Source organism: Camelus dromedarius, chromosome 13 (assembly GCF_036321535.1).
Source record: "Camelus dromedarius isolate mCamDro1 chromosome 13, mCamDro1.pat, whole genome shotgun sequence".
NCBI lineage: Eukaryota > Metazoa > Chordata > Mammalia > Artiodactyla > Camelidae > Camelus > Camelus dromedarius.
The window spans coordinates 53,583,065-53,598,469 of record NC_087448.1 but is presented as its reverse complement, the minus strand read 5'-3'; the positions used below and the strand labels follow the sequence as shown (position 1 = coordinate 53,598,469).

Below are 15,405 nucleotides of genomic sequence, written 5' to 3'. Positions count from 1 at the left end.
ATTGGACTGTAATGTGTTTTTTAAAGATAGTATTATGAACTATTTTATTTAAGTTTTGTGAACAGATTACCAAAGGGTATTGTAAACATTCTTGAAACAATTTTGAGTATATCCCAGAAATAAACTCAAAACTAACCACATGTCAGTTCAGTGGAGAGCAACATTCTTTATTTTATAAATTTAGGTATTCCAACTTGACTAGAACCTAGTGAAATTAAAATGGGAAATCACCAAACAATAGTCAGATTAGAATTAGAATTTCTCAATCTTGTAATGATTTTTCTGTTCAGTGATTTGAATAGCCATTGATCATAAATGGTTTTCAAATTTAAGTAAGACTCATTGAGCATTTCTGCTCATATCTGTAAGTCAGTAAATTTCAACTTGGAGTCAAGTTATAGTGGTTTATGTCTTTTTTTTTTTTTTTAATATGAGAAGGGAATAACAGTTTTTATTAAAAGCATGAAGGTTTTGTGGAATCACAGATAACTAGAATGTTTAGGTAAATGTGGTGTTCTAGTTAGCTGGCTTTTATTTTTACTGTTATCCAAAAGGTGTTTTCATTTACTTGCTTAATTTCTTGTTTTGCAAAATTCTTTCCAGTATGTTGGATCCCTTTCCTGATAGTAACATGTGTTTTATAGATTTAAAACTTTTACTGTTAGAAGTTCTAAGGCATCATTTATAAGCAGCATAGTTCAGGGCAGTGGTTCTCAACCAGCTTTGATTTCACCTCCCTGGGGACATTTGGAAATACCTAGAGTAATTTTTTATTGTCATGAATGGGGGCGGGAGGGAGATGGTACTAGCTGCTAGTGGGGAGAGGCCAGGAGTGCTGCTTAACACCCTACAATGTGCAGGGCCGCCCCCACCACAAAAGATTCATGAATACAAAATGTCAGTAGTGCCAAGACTGAGAAATCCTGGCTTGGGATTAATAATGATTTTGCCAAAATTGCAGATCTTAAAAGACATTTATCAGAGGCACTGAAGACAATTCTAAAATACTTTGACAGGAACTCAGAATTTTTTTTGAACATCTAGCCCTCGAAATGATTGCTTTGAGAAATACGATACTTACCTGAGTGTGATGTCTGGAATGTTTTTTAAACAATAGTCCTGTTTCTTTTTAGTTATTGCACAAATGTGTGTATTCTAGCTCTCCATCACACACACCTTTTGCATGTTCACTATAGACAGAGCCAGGATATAACAGATTGTAGGAGTGATTCAGATGTGCTTCATGAGGTTGTCAGTTATTTGGCAGCAGTGAAAGAAGGTGATTTTAAGAGAGTAGAGGAAGCCTTAGTGAAACCAAAGCTTATGAACTAAATCTCAGTTTGTGCTGCCCAAGCAAGAGTAAAGGCAGTTTATTTAAGATAAACACAGTATAGACAGTATGTCCTTTTCTTAGCCCTAGCGTTCTTCCCCCATCCTAAATTTCGACCCAGGCAGTGCAGACTTTAGGTTCGGCTTAACTGGTGATTGCTTTTCCCTTCTCCCACAGCCCTGATTTACAAGGTTCATTATAGCCACTTTCTATTTAGAGTGGACTGGAAGTACTTTCTTGTTAGCTCTTTGTGTGTTCCCTTCCCCAAGTACCTATTCACACTGTCAGCCATGATCTCTGGTAAGAGTGAGTTCCTGACTTTATATGAGAGTAAGACCATTTGTGCTCAGGGAGAAGGTCACCTGGAAAAGGAAGCGTGCCTTGGAGCCAAAGCTCAGGAGAAGGGCAAGGTATGTCTCATGTCTCATCCAGAACTGGTGCGTCAAGCTAACTTAAAAATCAACGTATAAAAGATTTTACATCATTGCGAATTAAAACTTATCCTGGAATTATTATTCACACTTTTAGCATTAACTTTTACATTCATTTTTTTTGTTTTGTTTTTAAAGGAGGTTTTCGTTTGGCTAGAAATGAAGGTTCTTGAACACCTTTGTTTAAATTGTTGTTTTTCTTCATAGGTCTACTTCCCCAGCAGGACCGCACCATTCTCCTATATCTTCTAGACATCACTCATCTTCCTCACAATCAGGATCATCCATTCAGAGACATTCTCCTTCTCCTCGCCGAAAAAGAACTCCTTCACCGTCTTACCAAAGGACGATAACTCCACCTTTACGCCGCTCTGCTTCTCCCTACCCTTCACATTCTCTGTCTTCTCCTCAGAGAAAGCAAAGTCCCCCAAGACATCGCTCTCCAATGAGAGAGAAAGGGAGGCACGATCACGAACGGACTTCACAGTCTCATGATCGGCGCCATGAAAGGAGGGAGGGTAAGTACTGTACTTTATTGTGACTTTTTTTAGAATTCTTTAAGTGGGTATTTTCTTTATTAAAAAATTGGACATTGAGGTTTATTGTTAGAATAAGGGTAGAAGAGAACTGTGTTATATTAAGTCTTCTGTATCATGTGTATGAGATTTCTTGAGGGCAATAGGAGGTGCTTAACATGGAAATGTAAGCTGCTAAATATATGTAAGTATTTGTATACTATGTTGGTGCTTTCTTTAGTTATGATGTTTTACTTGAGTACTCTCAAGTCCTAGAAATTTGGGGCTGTCTGATTCTTAGAGTCACGCTAATTGCTTAGCTCATTCTTTGAAAACAATAGAGATGCAGGAAAGAAGAGCAGCAAACCATGGGGGCAGAGTGTGAGTGCGTCAGAAATGTTTCGACAAGAGGTGAGGGCTGGGGTAATCTTCAGAAGGTCAGTACGAACTAAGTGATCAGTTTTCCAGGTGTAACTCAGTAAAGAAGTAAGTAAAGCAGTGTTTCTTCCTAGCTCCCTGAGAATTAAGGGAACTCTGGAATTGCTACTCCCTGTTCAACCTGAGATGCTATTATTACTTGGAGATACCATCTAATAGTTCTCATCTCTTTCTGTACTTCTCTAAGCTTCTTGCTCTTGTTTATATAAGTTAACAAGTTTTTTTCCTAACTCCTCCTGAGTTAGCTTTTGAACATAATGAGTACTCAGGAAATACTTATTTGCAACAACACTTCTGTTTAATATGCATTTTTAAAGCCTCTGTGGGTATAGTACAGCCATCTCTTATGAAACATGTTGAACTTAGTTATTCTCTTCCAATCAATAGTGCAAGCAGTAATTAATCAAGTTATTTTATTCAAGAAATGATGGATGCATAGGTAGGGACTGGAGAGAGCACCTGTTTTAGAGAATTATTTTATGTACATGATTTCGGAATCAGATCAGCACAGCAGTAATTATGGAACATTGGTAAGATGGGAAAATTCTCTCAACTATTTATTAACTAGAATTGACTAGGATTATAGTATACATTTAGTGACTACTTATTGAATGAATACTCTTTACTATTTCAGAACATAATTATTAATGATGGGGAAATTTAGTATGCAGTCAAGTCTTGTAGGAATTCTTTTTTGTGGTAAGAGGGGCTTATGTTATAGGAAGAATCCTTTTAATAATAAACAGATTTGGCTCTTCCTTCCTGGATATTATTTATTTACTGTGTTTAGGTTCTTTGTAAGGAAGATGTTTCTTTAATCATACAAGACATGCAGTAGGTGTTTATTCCTCTCTATTTCGATGTCTTTTTTTTGAAATAAGAATAATTTTAGTGGAAGGATGGGAAGGTAGGTAAAGAAGAAGGTATAGTAACTAGATGTATTTGTAAAGGTAGCAGGGAGCATCATAAAAAAAGAGTCTGGCACTAAGTGAACAAATTTCTAGGCACAGTTGACATTGGAGGAGGACTAGAAGTGATAGATATGCACAAAAAGAGATGGAGACTTGTCACATTCCTGCCTAGTGCTATAGGCAAGGTTATTGGCAGGGGAGATAAATTATTGATGAGAATCTAGGGGGTCTTGTGGATACTATATAGAGAAAGTCTGTGGACCTAGCCACTGGGGACAAAGAGAAAAGGGGGTAAGTTTATAATGCAGTTGCTAAAATGGCTTCAGACCTCAGGGCAATTCCAGAGTGTAAGAGCAAATTATGAAGGAGTCTGATAAAAAGTAGATGATTTGCTCTTTGAGGGTCTCTTGTTAATTCTTTGACTTCATATCAGATTATGCTGTAATCAATCTGTACTCTTCTAGGTGTATCTAAAGAATAAGTTGTAATCTTTGCAAATTTCCATGATGTATGGGGCTGACTAAACCATTTAAGCTCTGGGTTTCTGTTTCTTCATTTATACAATGACAGAATTGTATTAAATAATCATTGAGGGTCATTCCAGCTTTTTAAAAACTGAAATTATTTTATTTTTCTATGACAGATTAGAAAATGCATTACGTAGAGAAAAACTTTAGAGTCAGTATGATTCTATTAAACAGCTCAAAAAAAAAAAAAAGAGAGTGTATAACAGCATCTCTTTGTCAGCCATCTTACTAACTGTAGGCTACTCCCAAGTGCTTAAGTACATTTGAAGTGGTCATGGGTGGCCGATACGTGGTAGAGATGACTAAAGTCACTGTGTGCCTCTGGGTGTAAAAGTGATCTCTAAAAAGTAAGCCATCATTGATAGGAAATCAATGTACTTGTTTCAGTTATTTAAGATCTATAAGTATGGGTAAGTTGTGGTGGGGAAGACATGTTCAGAAGTTTATTCAACCAAGAACATAGTTGTCCAGGTGTTAATAAAATTACCTTTGGAATTTTAGCTTATGGATGGTTTTAATTTTCTTACTTGTTCATGTTTTCTCCTTTTATTTTTTGCAAAGAACACGAATTACCATCGTAATAAAAATTTTAAAGCTCCGTACTAAATACATTGCCTAGTTTCCTAAAATTTTGTGAAAGGAATTTCGGTGTATTTCTAAAATTGCATTACAGAGACTAGAGGCAAAAGGGATAGAGAAAAGGACACAAGAGAAGAACGAGAGTATGAACAGGATCAGAGCTCTTCTAGAGACCACAGAGATGACAGAGAACCTCGAGATGGGCGGGATCGGAGAGACGCTAGAGATACTAGAGACCGACGGGAACTGAGAGACTCCAGAGACATTCGGGACTCCAGGGAGGTGAGAGACTACAGCAGAGAAAACAAAGAGAGCCGTGATCCCAGAGATTCTCGGTCTGCTCGTGATGCTCATGACTACAGGGAGCGTGAGAGCCGAGATGCTCATCGAAAGGAGGATGCCTATCAGGAAGAATCCCGAAGTTATGGCAGAAACCATTTGCGAGAAGAAAGTTCTCGCACTGAAATGAGGAATGATTCCAGAAATGAGTCTCGAAGTGAAATTAGGAATGACCGGATGGGCCGAAGTAGGGGGAGAGGTCCAGAGTTGCCTGAAAAGGGTAAGGTTTTTGACTTGACAGTGAACTGCATCTTGTATGTTCATATAGAAATTATTAAATCTCCTAAGATTTATTTTCCAAAAATATTATTTCTCACATTCATTATCATTTTGTCAAAGTAATTTTCAATTAATTGAATTTGTGATCTTCCCTATAAATTCTGAATAGGAATTAATAGCTTAAGTAGCAGAAGATAAATGGGGCCTGACGTAGACCCCCTGGTTTAATTATGTCCAGTCATGCCTACCATCTTGATTAATGTGGAACACTAAGAAAATGCTATCAGGCAAAAAAGGAGCATCAAAAAGAAGTAATTTCTAATAAACAGATACATACCTATGATAAAATTATCATTAAAATGGGGTTAAGATGGTGGCCTTTCAAAATTGGTAGTGTCAGAAATGACTGATTTGTGTATCCTTCAGTATTTGTGCTTGCTTCAGAACCACCTCAAAACATCACATATCAGGATCTTGAGCTGTTTTTCTTCCCCTAAAGAGCACTTGCCATCACCATCATCAATAACTACCTGCCTAAATGTACTTGACTGTCTCCAAACTGCCTGGACTGAATTGGCTTTGACCTCTCTTTTCTTCTACCCACCTCGTTCCCCTCCCCCAAAACACTGCTGCAGAATTCTGATCACTCTTACTCCTTCCATAGGCCTTTTGGTTTATCCTGGTCAGTATTACACTTTCACAGTAAGATGAAGGCCTCTCATCTTCTACTTCTAATTGTCTTGGCTTTTCTTGGCCCTTTCCTTTCTCATATATATTTTTTAAATGAGGGTGTTTCTTTTTAATTTCATGAAAAACTGTTGGATTTTTATTTCAAATACATTAAATTTATTGATTTATAATTTTTTCTACTAAGGTCTTATACATGTTTTATTCCTGGGTATCCTCTATTTTTGTTGCCATTGTAAATGGTACTTTAAAAAGATTTCTCTTTCTTTAATAATGCATTCTCATGATTCAAAATTCAAAGCTACAAAAGTTTGTATGGTGAAAACCTTCCTCCCTACCTTGGCCAGGTTCTCTCTTTTGCCAATTTTGTATATATCCATCTGAAAAATACTCTACACAATCAGATGTGTATGTCTATATATTTTCTCCTCTGTTTTACAAGTATAATTTAGAATTATTTTTTATTTAAGAAAAGAACTGTATACTCTATACCCTGCTGTTTTCACTTAAAAAGTATCTTGGAGATCGTTCCGTATCAATCAGCTTGGTAAACAGCCAGTTCCTTCTTTCCGCATGTAGTGTCTATTATAGGATATACCATATACTACATTGATGAATGTTTAAGTGTTCCAATCTTTTTTTTTTTTTTTTTTTTTTTGCTTTTGAATAGCGCTTAAATGAGTAACTGTGTACAGGTGCACTACATGATATAGTTTAAAACCTTTTATTTTCTGATGCTAGTGCTGGTGTATGGAAATGGTAGTTGATATTTTTATATTAATCTTACACTGTGCTGTTGCTGTATTTTCTTAGTAAATCTAATGAGATTCTTTCAAACATTTATGTCTGGAAACAGATTTGGCTCTTCCTTTCTGAATATAATTTATTTTCTGGTCAATAGTCTGTTGAGCATCTCTTCAGTATCCTGTTGACTACAAGTGATGTAATGGGCTTCTTTGTTTTGTTTCAGATTTTAAAGAGTTATTGCTGGCATTTCACCATTGAACATGGTGTTTGTAGATTTTTAGCAGATGCTTTTTATTATGTTAAGGATGTCTTTTAATTTTCCAAACTTAGCTGACAGCTTCTATCATGCCTGTTTGTCTGTATCTTGAGAAGATCATATAGTCATCTAGTCAGTCTCTTTTACTTTGCTACTTAAGTTAAAATACTTTTTAAAATTTAGAACTATCCTTGCATTTCTAAGATAAATGCACCTTTTAAGTTCTAGAATAGATTTGTTAAAATTTAATTTTGAATTAAGCATTTGTTTTTAAGTGTAATTGGCATATAATCAGTGGTATGATGGTAGATATTTAACAACTACCTCTTCAGAGGGTAAAAAAAAAAAAAAAAAAAAGCCCCGGCTTGTAGCTAATACCAATTTCCATGGTATAAATTCCTCCTGCCATAACAGATTTTGAGCTACTAAACAACATCACTCAGTGTGGAGATGGGAGAGATGGGCACAGTTGGCTCTTTGGAGCCAGTGTGAGTCAGTCCAGCATACCACTGCGTAGCTTTTATTGTTTTATATTGTCTTTGTTTGGTTTGGGGACCTAAGTTATACTAGCCATATAAAATGTGTTGGAAAGTGTTGCTTCTTTTTTCCTCTTCTCTGGAACAATTTATGTATATATGATTAGTTATCTGTTCTTTGACAATTTGATAATATTTGTCTGTTCTAAACACTTTCTGAATTTTAATATGATTTCTTCTTTGATTCATGAGTTGTATAGAAATAGGATTTTAATTTTCCAATCATGCTTTTTAAAATAACTCCCCTCCCCCAATTTTAATTGTTGTCAGAGAAGACTGAGGTCAGTTTTTTGGCATTTGTATTTGTTAAGACTTATTTTGTGGTTCATCAGTCAGTTTTCATGTGTTCTGCCTATGCTTTTTATGGTTGCAACATGTATATAGTATGTCTAAGGTCAAGTCTGTTAGCCATGCTTTCAAATCTACATTTAATTTTTTTTCTGGTCTGCTTTTTCTATCATAACAGAGATGCGAGTTAAATCTTCCACTGTCATCTTGAATTTATTGATTTTTGTGTAATTTGATCAAATTTTTACTTTGAATATTTTGAGGCTCTTCTAGTAGATACATATAAGACAAATTACTCCTTTTGTCATTACAGAATGAGCCTCTTTACCTCCAAATGGTGTCTTTTTGACTAAAAAAATGATCCCACTCACAGATTTCTTTTGGTTAGTATTGTACAATGTATCTTTTTCCATCCTTTCAACCTTTCTACATCTTTTTGTTTTAAATGTGACTCTAAAGAGCATATAGTTAGACATATGTAGACATATGTTGAATCTTCTCATTGAATCTTCCTTGATTTTTAACTTTCCTTTCAGATTTTCCTCTCTTTATCTCTTTCATTTCCTGAGTTGTAGCCTTAGATGTAATTTTTTACTGATTTTCTCTTGGCAGCATCTATTCTGACATTTAAACTTTTCATTCAGATTTTCCTCTCTTCATCTCTTTCATTTCCTGAGTTGTAGCCTTAGATGTAATTTTTTACTAATTTTCTCTTGGCAGCATCTATTCTGACATTTACACTTTTCATTCCTAGATGTAATATGTTGCCCATTTGTGGTCTTTTTAAAAGAGTTTTAAATTTCTTCTTTTTGATCTTTAATTATTAAAATAATTCTTTACAGGCATTTTGATTATTAAAATGCCCCTGTTAAAGTTTAGAATTATGCTATAATTCTTTCAGGGCTTAGTCTAGTATGTGTAAGGCACATTTATGTGTATATGTATGTGTGTAGCTCTGTGCATTTTTTAAACCACTTTATTGAGGTATGGTTGACACACAAAACTGCACACAGTTGATGTATTTAACTTGAGCTGAGAGATTAGTATACACCCTTGAAACTACCACCACAGTCTATGCCATTAACATGCAAAAGTTTCCTCTCACTCTCTTTATTATTTATCCGTGTGTATGTGATAAGAATGCTTTTTTTTTAACTTTTTCATTGATTTATAATCATTTTACAATGTTGTGTCAAATTCCAGTGTTCAGCACAATTTTTCAGTTATTCATGGACATATACACACTCATTGTCACATTTTTTTCTCTGTGAGTTATCATAACATTTTGTGTATATTTCCCTGTGCTATACAGTGTAGTCTATTCTACAATTTTGAAATCCCAGTCTATCCCTTCCCACCCTCCACCCACCTGGTAACCACAAGTCTGTATTCTCTGTCTGTGAGTCTATTTCTGTCCTTTATTTACGCTTTGTTTTTGTTTGTTTGTTTGTTTTTGTTTTTTAGATTCCACATATGAGCAATCTCACATTGTATTTTTCTTTCTCTTTCTGGCTTACTTCACATAGAATGACATTCTCCAGGAGCATCCATGTTGCTGCAAATGGCATTATGTTGTCGGTGATAAGAATGCTTTTAACATAAGATCTACCCTCTTACCAAATTTTTTAGTTTCCAATACAGTATTTTTAAGTATAGACACTGTGTTGTACAGTAGATCTCTAGGACTGAACTCATCTTGTGCAACTGAAACTGTGTACTCTTTGACTAACACCTCCCTGTTTCCCTCTTTCCTTGACCCCTTGGCAACACCATTCTACTCTCTGCTTCTATAAGTTTGACTATTTTAGATTGCACATGTAAGTGGTATCCTGTAGTATTTGTCTTCTGTGTCTGACTTTTCTCATTCATTTAGCATAGTGTCTTCCAGTTTCACACATGTTGTTGAAAATGGCAGGATTTCCTTCTTTTTAAAGGCTGAATAATCCATTACACACACACACACACACATTTTTTAATCACGCTTTTCCCCCACTCATCTATCATTGGGCAGTATGTTGCTTCTGTGTCTTAGCTATTATGAATAATGCTGCAGTGAACATAGGAGTGCAGATATCTCTTTCAGATCTTGATTTCAATTCCTCTGGCTATATACCCAGAAGTAAGATTGCTGGATCATACAGTAGTTCTAATTTTAATTTTTTGAGGAACCTCCGTGCTGTTTTCCATAGTGGCTGTGTAGTCTTGTGTTACCATCACCACAATCAGGATACTCAGTTCTACCATCACAGGACTCCCTGTGTAAAGTTACGGCCACTCCTAAATCCTCTCCCCATTTTTTTTTCCCTCTAAATCCTCTCCCCATTCTTGATCCCTGGCGACCACTAATATGTCCTTCATCTTATAATTGTTATCTCATAAATGTTACATAAATGGAATCCTGCTATATGTATCCTGTTGAGATTCACTCAGCATAATTTCCTTGAGATTCATCCAAGTTGTCGCATCTCAGTACTTTGTTCCTTGTGCTATTCTGTGGGCAAGATAAACTGTTTAGCCATTCACCCACTGAAGAACATTTGGGCACTTTCCAGTTTTCAGCTATAACAAATAAAGCTACTATAAACATTCATTTCCCAATTTTCTAATGAAAATTTTCAGGTACCACCTCATGTAAACACAGTACCTTAGTCCAGTTTTGGAATGTTTTTACTATAGACTGAAGTCAATGCAATATATCCATATACATATGTTATATTATTTTTATATTTCTTTGGTTTAGATAAGAATCAATAGTTTTAATTTTTTTGTTTTTTTGTTTTTTGTATTAATTAAAATGAGTCTGTTTGCTTTGTGATCCCATTATATGTCCTTTTTTATAGATAGGGAAACTGGGACTTAGCTTACTTACCTGAGTCAGTCATCAAACACTGGGTGTTTGGATCCAGTACTTACTCTTTTCAACAGTGATTACTGCACTTTCAAATACCAAAAAAACCAAAACCAAAACCCAAAACCAAAGAAACCCCACACATCTTTATATATTTTTTGGGAGGAAAGATTGTGACTGACAAAACTTGCTGAATAAAGTGTATGTGTTAAATATTTGTGTGAATATCCTTTGTTTAGGAAGTCGAGGCACAAGAGGTTCTCAAATTGATAGTCACGGTAGTAGTGGCAACTATCATGACAGCTGGGAAACTCGAAGTAGCTATCCTGAAAGAGACAGATATCCTGAAAGAGACAACAGAGATCAAGCAAGAGATTCTTCTTTTGAGAGAAGACATGGAGAGAGAGACCGTCGTGACAACAGAGAGAGAGGTTTGTCAAATGGAGTATTATTAAATAATGACCAACATTGATTGGGAGAGGTTTTTTTTTTTTTAAACCAGTATCGATTTACTTTTTAATATAAAATATCTTTTAAAATATTTTACTTTCTGATCCATTTAAAATATTATGTTTATTCATATAATCTTCCTATTCAACTTAGCTTAGGAGAGATTATGTAAATAGCTAGCTACCGGTATCTACTTAGCAACAGAGCAGGTGCTGATTTAGTAGGTACTTGCATACTCCAAGAATTGAGGTGCCTGCGGTATGTCTCTCACCTTAACCAAGTAGCTGACAACCTTTCAAAGAATATAGATGCTTGGGTGACATTTCAAGTACTTCTGATTCAGGAGATACTTAAAGTTTCTCATTTGAGTGTCCTGGCCACTGGCTCGCTAGCTGTGATAAAGTCTTGTAAGGACTGCCAGGGTAGAACAAGAAAAAACTGATGATGATAGGGCTGGGGGTTGTTTGGTGAAATATTTTATTCATGCTTCTTCCTGAGAATATGTAACACTTGGTTTTGCTAGTTTTATATTCTTGAATATCTTAAGCTAAAAATTTTGTTACTCTACTAGATGATCTCTTAAAGCAGTTTTGAAGCAGGATTACTAGAAGGCATTTAAGAAGGATTATAAGCTTTCTTTAACAAGCTTATGTGTCTGTACATATTCATGACCTTATAAAAGTCTTACTTACTTTTGCTAGTTACTAAAGTAAGGTTTGCTATAATGCTGAGGTTAATACAGTATGAAACTTAAATGGAGTAAGGAATTGAATATTGATGCTTCACAGTAGGCTGAATTGAATCAAAGAGGTAAAATTTACCTTAATACGGGTAGTAATGAGAGGAGAACAAAATCTCTAAGACATGATGTGCTTTTGGGCATGTAGATGGGATCAGAGACATAGATAAGAGTTGGCTGAGTTCAGTTTGTTAGGGTAAGTGTAATGCATTTGAGTTGGAAGATGTGTATGGTTTCCTTAGTTACAAATGATGCTGGAGTTGATGTGTTCTGTGATGATATCTGAAATTATTCTTCCCTAACCCTGATTCACCAATCTTTACTCTCTCTAATCTAACACTGTCCTGGTAATGCATTTTTTAATTTATTTTTTTCCACTTAGTTTCTTAGTTTCATATCCTAGCTCAGGTTTTTCTCACCTCATGCCTGAATTCAGTGTAACATTTGGTTTCAGTTTTACTTAAGTTCAACCAGGTATTGAGTTACTAAGAAGAACTTTGATAGTTGCTTTATATTCTTGGAGTTAATATTGTAAAGAATATTAAGTCAGAAGATACGTATTTTTTAAATCTTTTTATCTTTCAATATCCCTGTGAGTATAGATATGATAAAAGAATCCATGTTTCATATTTTAAGAGATTTGGGCTAAGAGAAGAGTAATGATTTTTCCAATATTACAGAGAATTAAGTTCTAAAGCTAAAATTCAAGCTCAGTTCCTCTGACTACAAGTCCTATTCTCTTTCTATTTTATTTTACTATAACTACTTAAGTAAACATCAGTTGTATGATTGAAATAGAAAAACATTTTTGATAATGATGTATTCTAAAAATGTTTATCGAGTACCCATGCACTTTGTAAGTTTTTTTGGAGTATGACTGTTCTTGTGCTTGTAGAACTTTATAAAGGGGGAGATATACCCCCTCAAAAACGAAATGGTTATTGGGTGCTATCAAGTAAACATACAAGGGATCCAACTAGAAATAAAGGACAAGAAAAGGACCTACCTCATCTATGCAGAGGCATAAATGCAGGGGAAGAAGTTTGCAAGTATTGAGGGTAAAAATATTCCATGCAGAAGAAAGAGTATGTGCCAATTCCACGAGATGGGAAATAGCCTAGAGTTTGAAAGAAGATCAGGACGACTAGAGTATGCTGAGCATAGGGAAATAGAGACTGAAGGTGGAGATGTGCTTAGGACCTTGTTTTTGCACTCAAGAATTTAAATCTTCCCTTTGGTTCTTACAGGCTAATTAGGGTACAAATAGGCAATTGAGGTATAAATACTACTAATAGGTAAAGTTCTGTGAGAAGATAAAGAGCAAACAGAATTCTGAGGTAGTCAACAAAAGCTTCTTAAAGAAGAGACATCTGAATTAGGGTCTGAAGGATAAATAGGGGTTGGCTAGAAAGAACCATGGAAGAAACACTTTGCAGGGAGAGGGTGCAGCATGTGCAGACACACAGGACTGAAAGAAACATGTTTTGGAGTAGTAAAGAATTACGAGGTTGGAATAGAGTATGCTATAATTGGTAGGGAAGGAAAGAAGCTAGGGAAAAGCATGGGCAAGAGACTGAAGGCCAGGTTGTAAATGGCCTAAGAAGTCAGGCTAAAATTTTTGGATTTAATTGCCTTTTCACTTCCCATAAGATAACTGCTTTTAATGAGCTTTTTTTAAGCAGCTGGATAAAAATAGAGTTTCCATCAAAAAAAAAAAAAAAAAAAGCAGAGAGTCTGGGTAAAGATTGAAGACAAGGATACCAACCAGTCAGACTGTTGATTTGGGCATTTAAGAAGAGCTCATCAAAGTCTGAGTTAATCATGTTAACAGTAGGGATTGAGAGAAGAAATGGAATAATGAAATACTTTGAGAGTGAAATTGATGGTACTTGAATATGATGAGACTTGGATAACTCAGATTTCCAGCTTTCATGAATGGGTATGTCATTCATTAAAACAAGGAAATACATGAAAAGAAGCGTATCTTTGAAGAACACATTTTAAGGGAAAGAAAGGGAAGATATTTTAGATGTATTAAGGTAGTATTCTTATATCCTTTCCATTTTCTTTAAAGTAGGAACCCAGTCCCAACCTTGACATTGGGAAAGTAGTTTTTATTTGTCACACACAAAGAAAGAGTGCCTCAGTAGTCTCTTCCCGGACATTGCTGTAATCAGAAATTTCAAGTATAAATTGCTATGGTTGCAGTATTGAATTTGCTTCAGGTTGTTTTGTAATTGTTATGACATTAGTATGACCCCCAAGCCAGGAATTCAGACAGTGTAAGACATGAGTTTATAGCATTCCAGGAATCCAAAGAATAGTACCATAGAACCATTTTAAACTTAGGTTGGTTTCAGCAAAAGTAAAATAGAGTTTACAAGAACTGACTTCTAGTCCTGATGTCCTGATGTGTCTACCAACTCTGTGACTTTGACAAGTCAGCTTCTGGACCATAAATTCTGTGTTTTTAAGAAGAAAAGGGGACATGGGGCTTGCAATGTTTAGTTTTATTTTAGCTTTAAAATTCTATGAACTTTTGTATCTTGATCTATAACCTCTACAGAGTAAATGTGGATAATTATCTTTTTCTTCTGTGATAAGAAAGGTAACTCAAATTGCTGTATTGAATCCTTCCCTGGAAATATCCTTAAAATTATTCTGCTGAATAAGTTAGAGATTCCACTTACAAACCTGTTGGCCATATTGTAGTCTGACTTTTATGACTAACCAATAAACATTACTATGTAGTATGAAAATAAAAAGATCATAGTAGCCTAGATCCTAGCACCATGAGCTACTTTTAGAAATGGCTATGTCTGTGGAAAAGTTCATGCCATTTTCTTAGACATTTTTTGATCCCAGGCTAATTTCTTGCTCAACTGGGCATATTGGGCAGCATGCAGTTTCTGTTTATATGATTCATGTATTTAAAAAAATATATACATATATATGATGAGATTATCATTTAACATTTTAAGAAAACAGCTCTTCTTCTGATAATCAGCTATATATAATTACATAAAAATTTTAATTTATTAGTTGTTAGTTATAAATACATACCACTAATAGGAAACACTTTACATTTGATTATTTCAAGATTGCTAATCATCAGTACCCTCAGTATTCTAGTTTATGATACATTGATATTGCAGCAACAAATATTAATAGATGTTTTGTTCTACTATATATTCCTCACATAGTAGCTGCACTTTGATGTGTATATATTGCGGCCTGAAACTAGAGGTGTGACTTACGAGGGAAATTTTTTTTTTCCTTCAGCTCCTATGTTCTACACCTCCTGCTGCCCCTATCCTTTGCCACCAGTGTTCTCAGGTCCTGCTGGGGGGACAGAGAAGATCAGAGGTGAAGGGTAGAGATGGCAGAAAGTGGGGTTGGAGCAGTGGGCTGGAGGTAGGGTAGGGAGCATGCAGAGAAAGATCAAAGGTGGATCAGCGGGAGGTGGGAGGTGGGGTTGATGGGAAGCAGAAAACATAGTAGTTAGAGGGCAAATCAAAATTACCTTTAAGAAAAAAATACTATTAAACATCTAGTGGTGATTATT

General features: G+C 35.3%; 1 protein-coding gene across 8 annotated transcripts in view; it reads left to right on the top strand.

Annotated features, from left to right (window-relative positions):
* ZC3H13 (zinc finger CCCH-type containing 13) overlaps nt 1-15,405 on the top strand; it is a 94,030-nt gene that overhangs the window by 53,745 nt on the left and 24,880 nt on the right. For 6 of the 8 annotated variants that reach the window (XM_064493149.1, XM_031466003.2, XM_031466000.2 and 3 more), the window contains 4 exons: nt 1,969-2,279; nt 4,826-5,290; nt 10,891-11,082; nt 15,123-15,206. In XM_064493149.1, the coding sequence (XP_064349219.1) occupies nt 1,969-2,279; nt 4,826-5,290; nt 10,891-11,082; nt 15,123-15,206 (1,052 nt within the window). The remainder of the gene's footprint in view (nt 1-1,968; nt 2,280-4,825; nt 5,291-10,890; nt 11,083-15,122; nt 15,207-15,405) is intronic. The other 2 variants (XM_064493151.1, XM_064493150.1) reach the window with 1 other exon arrangement.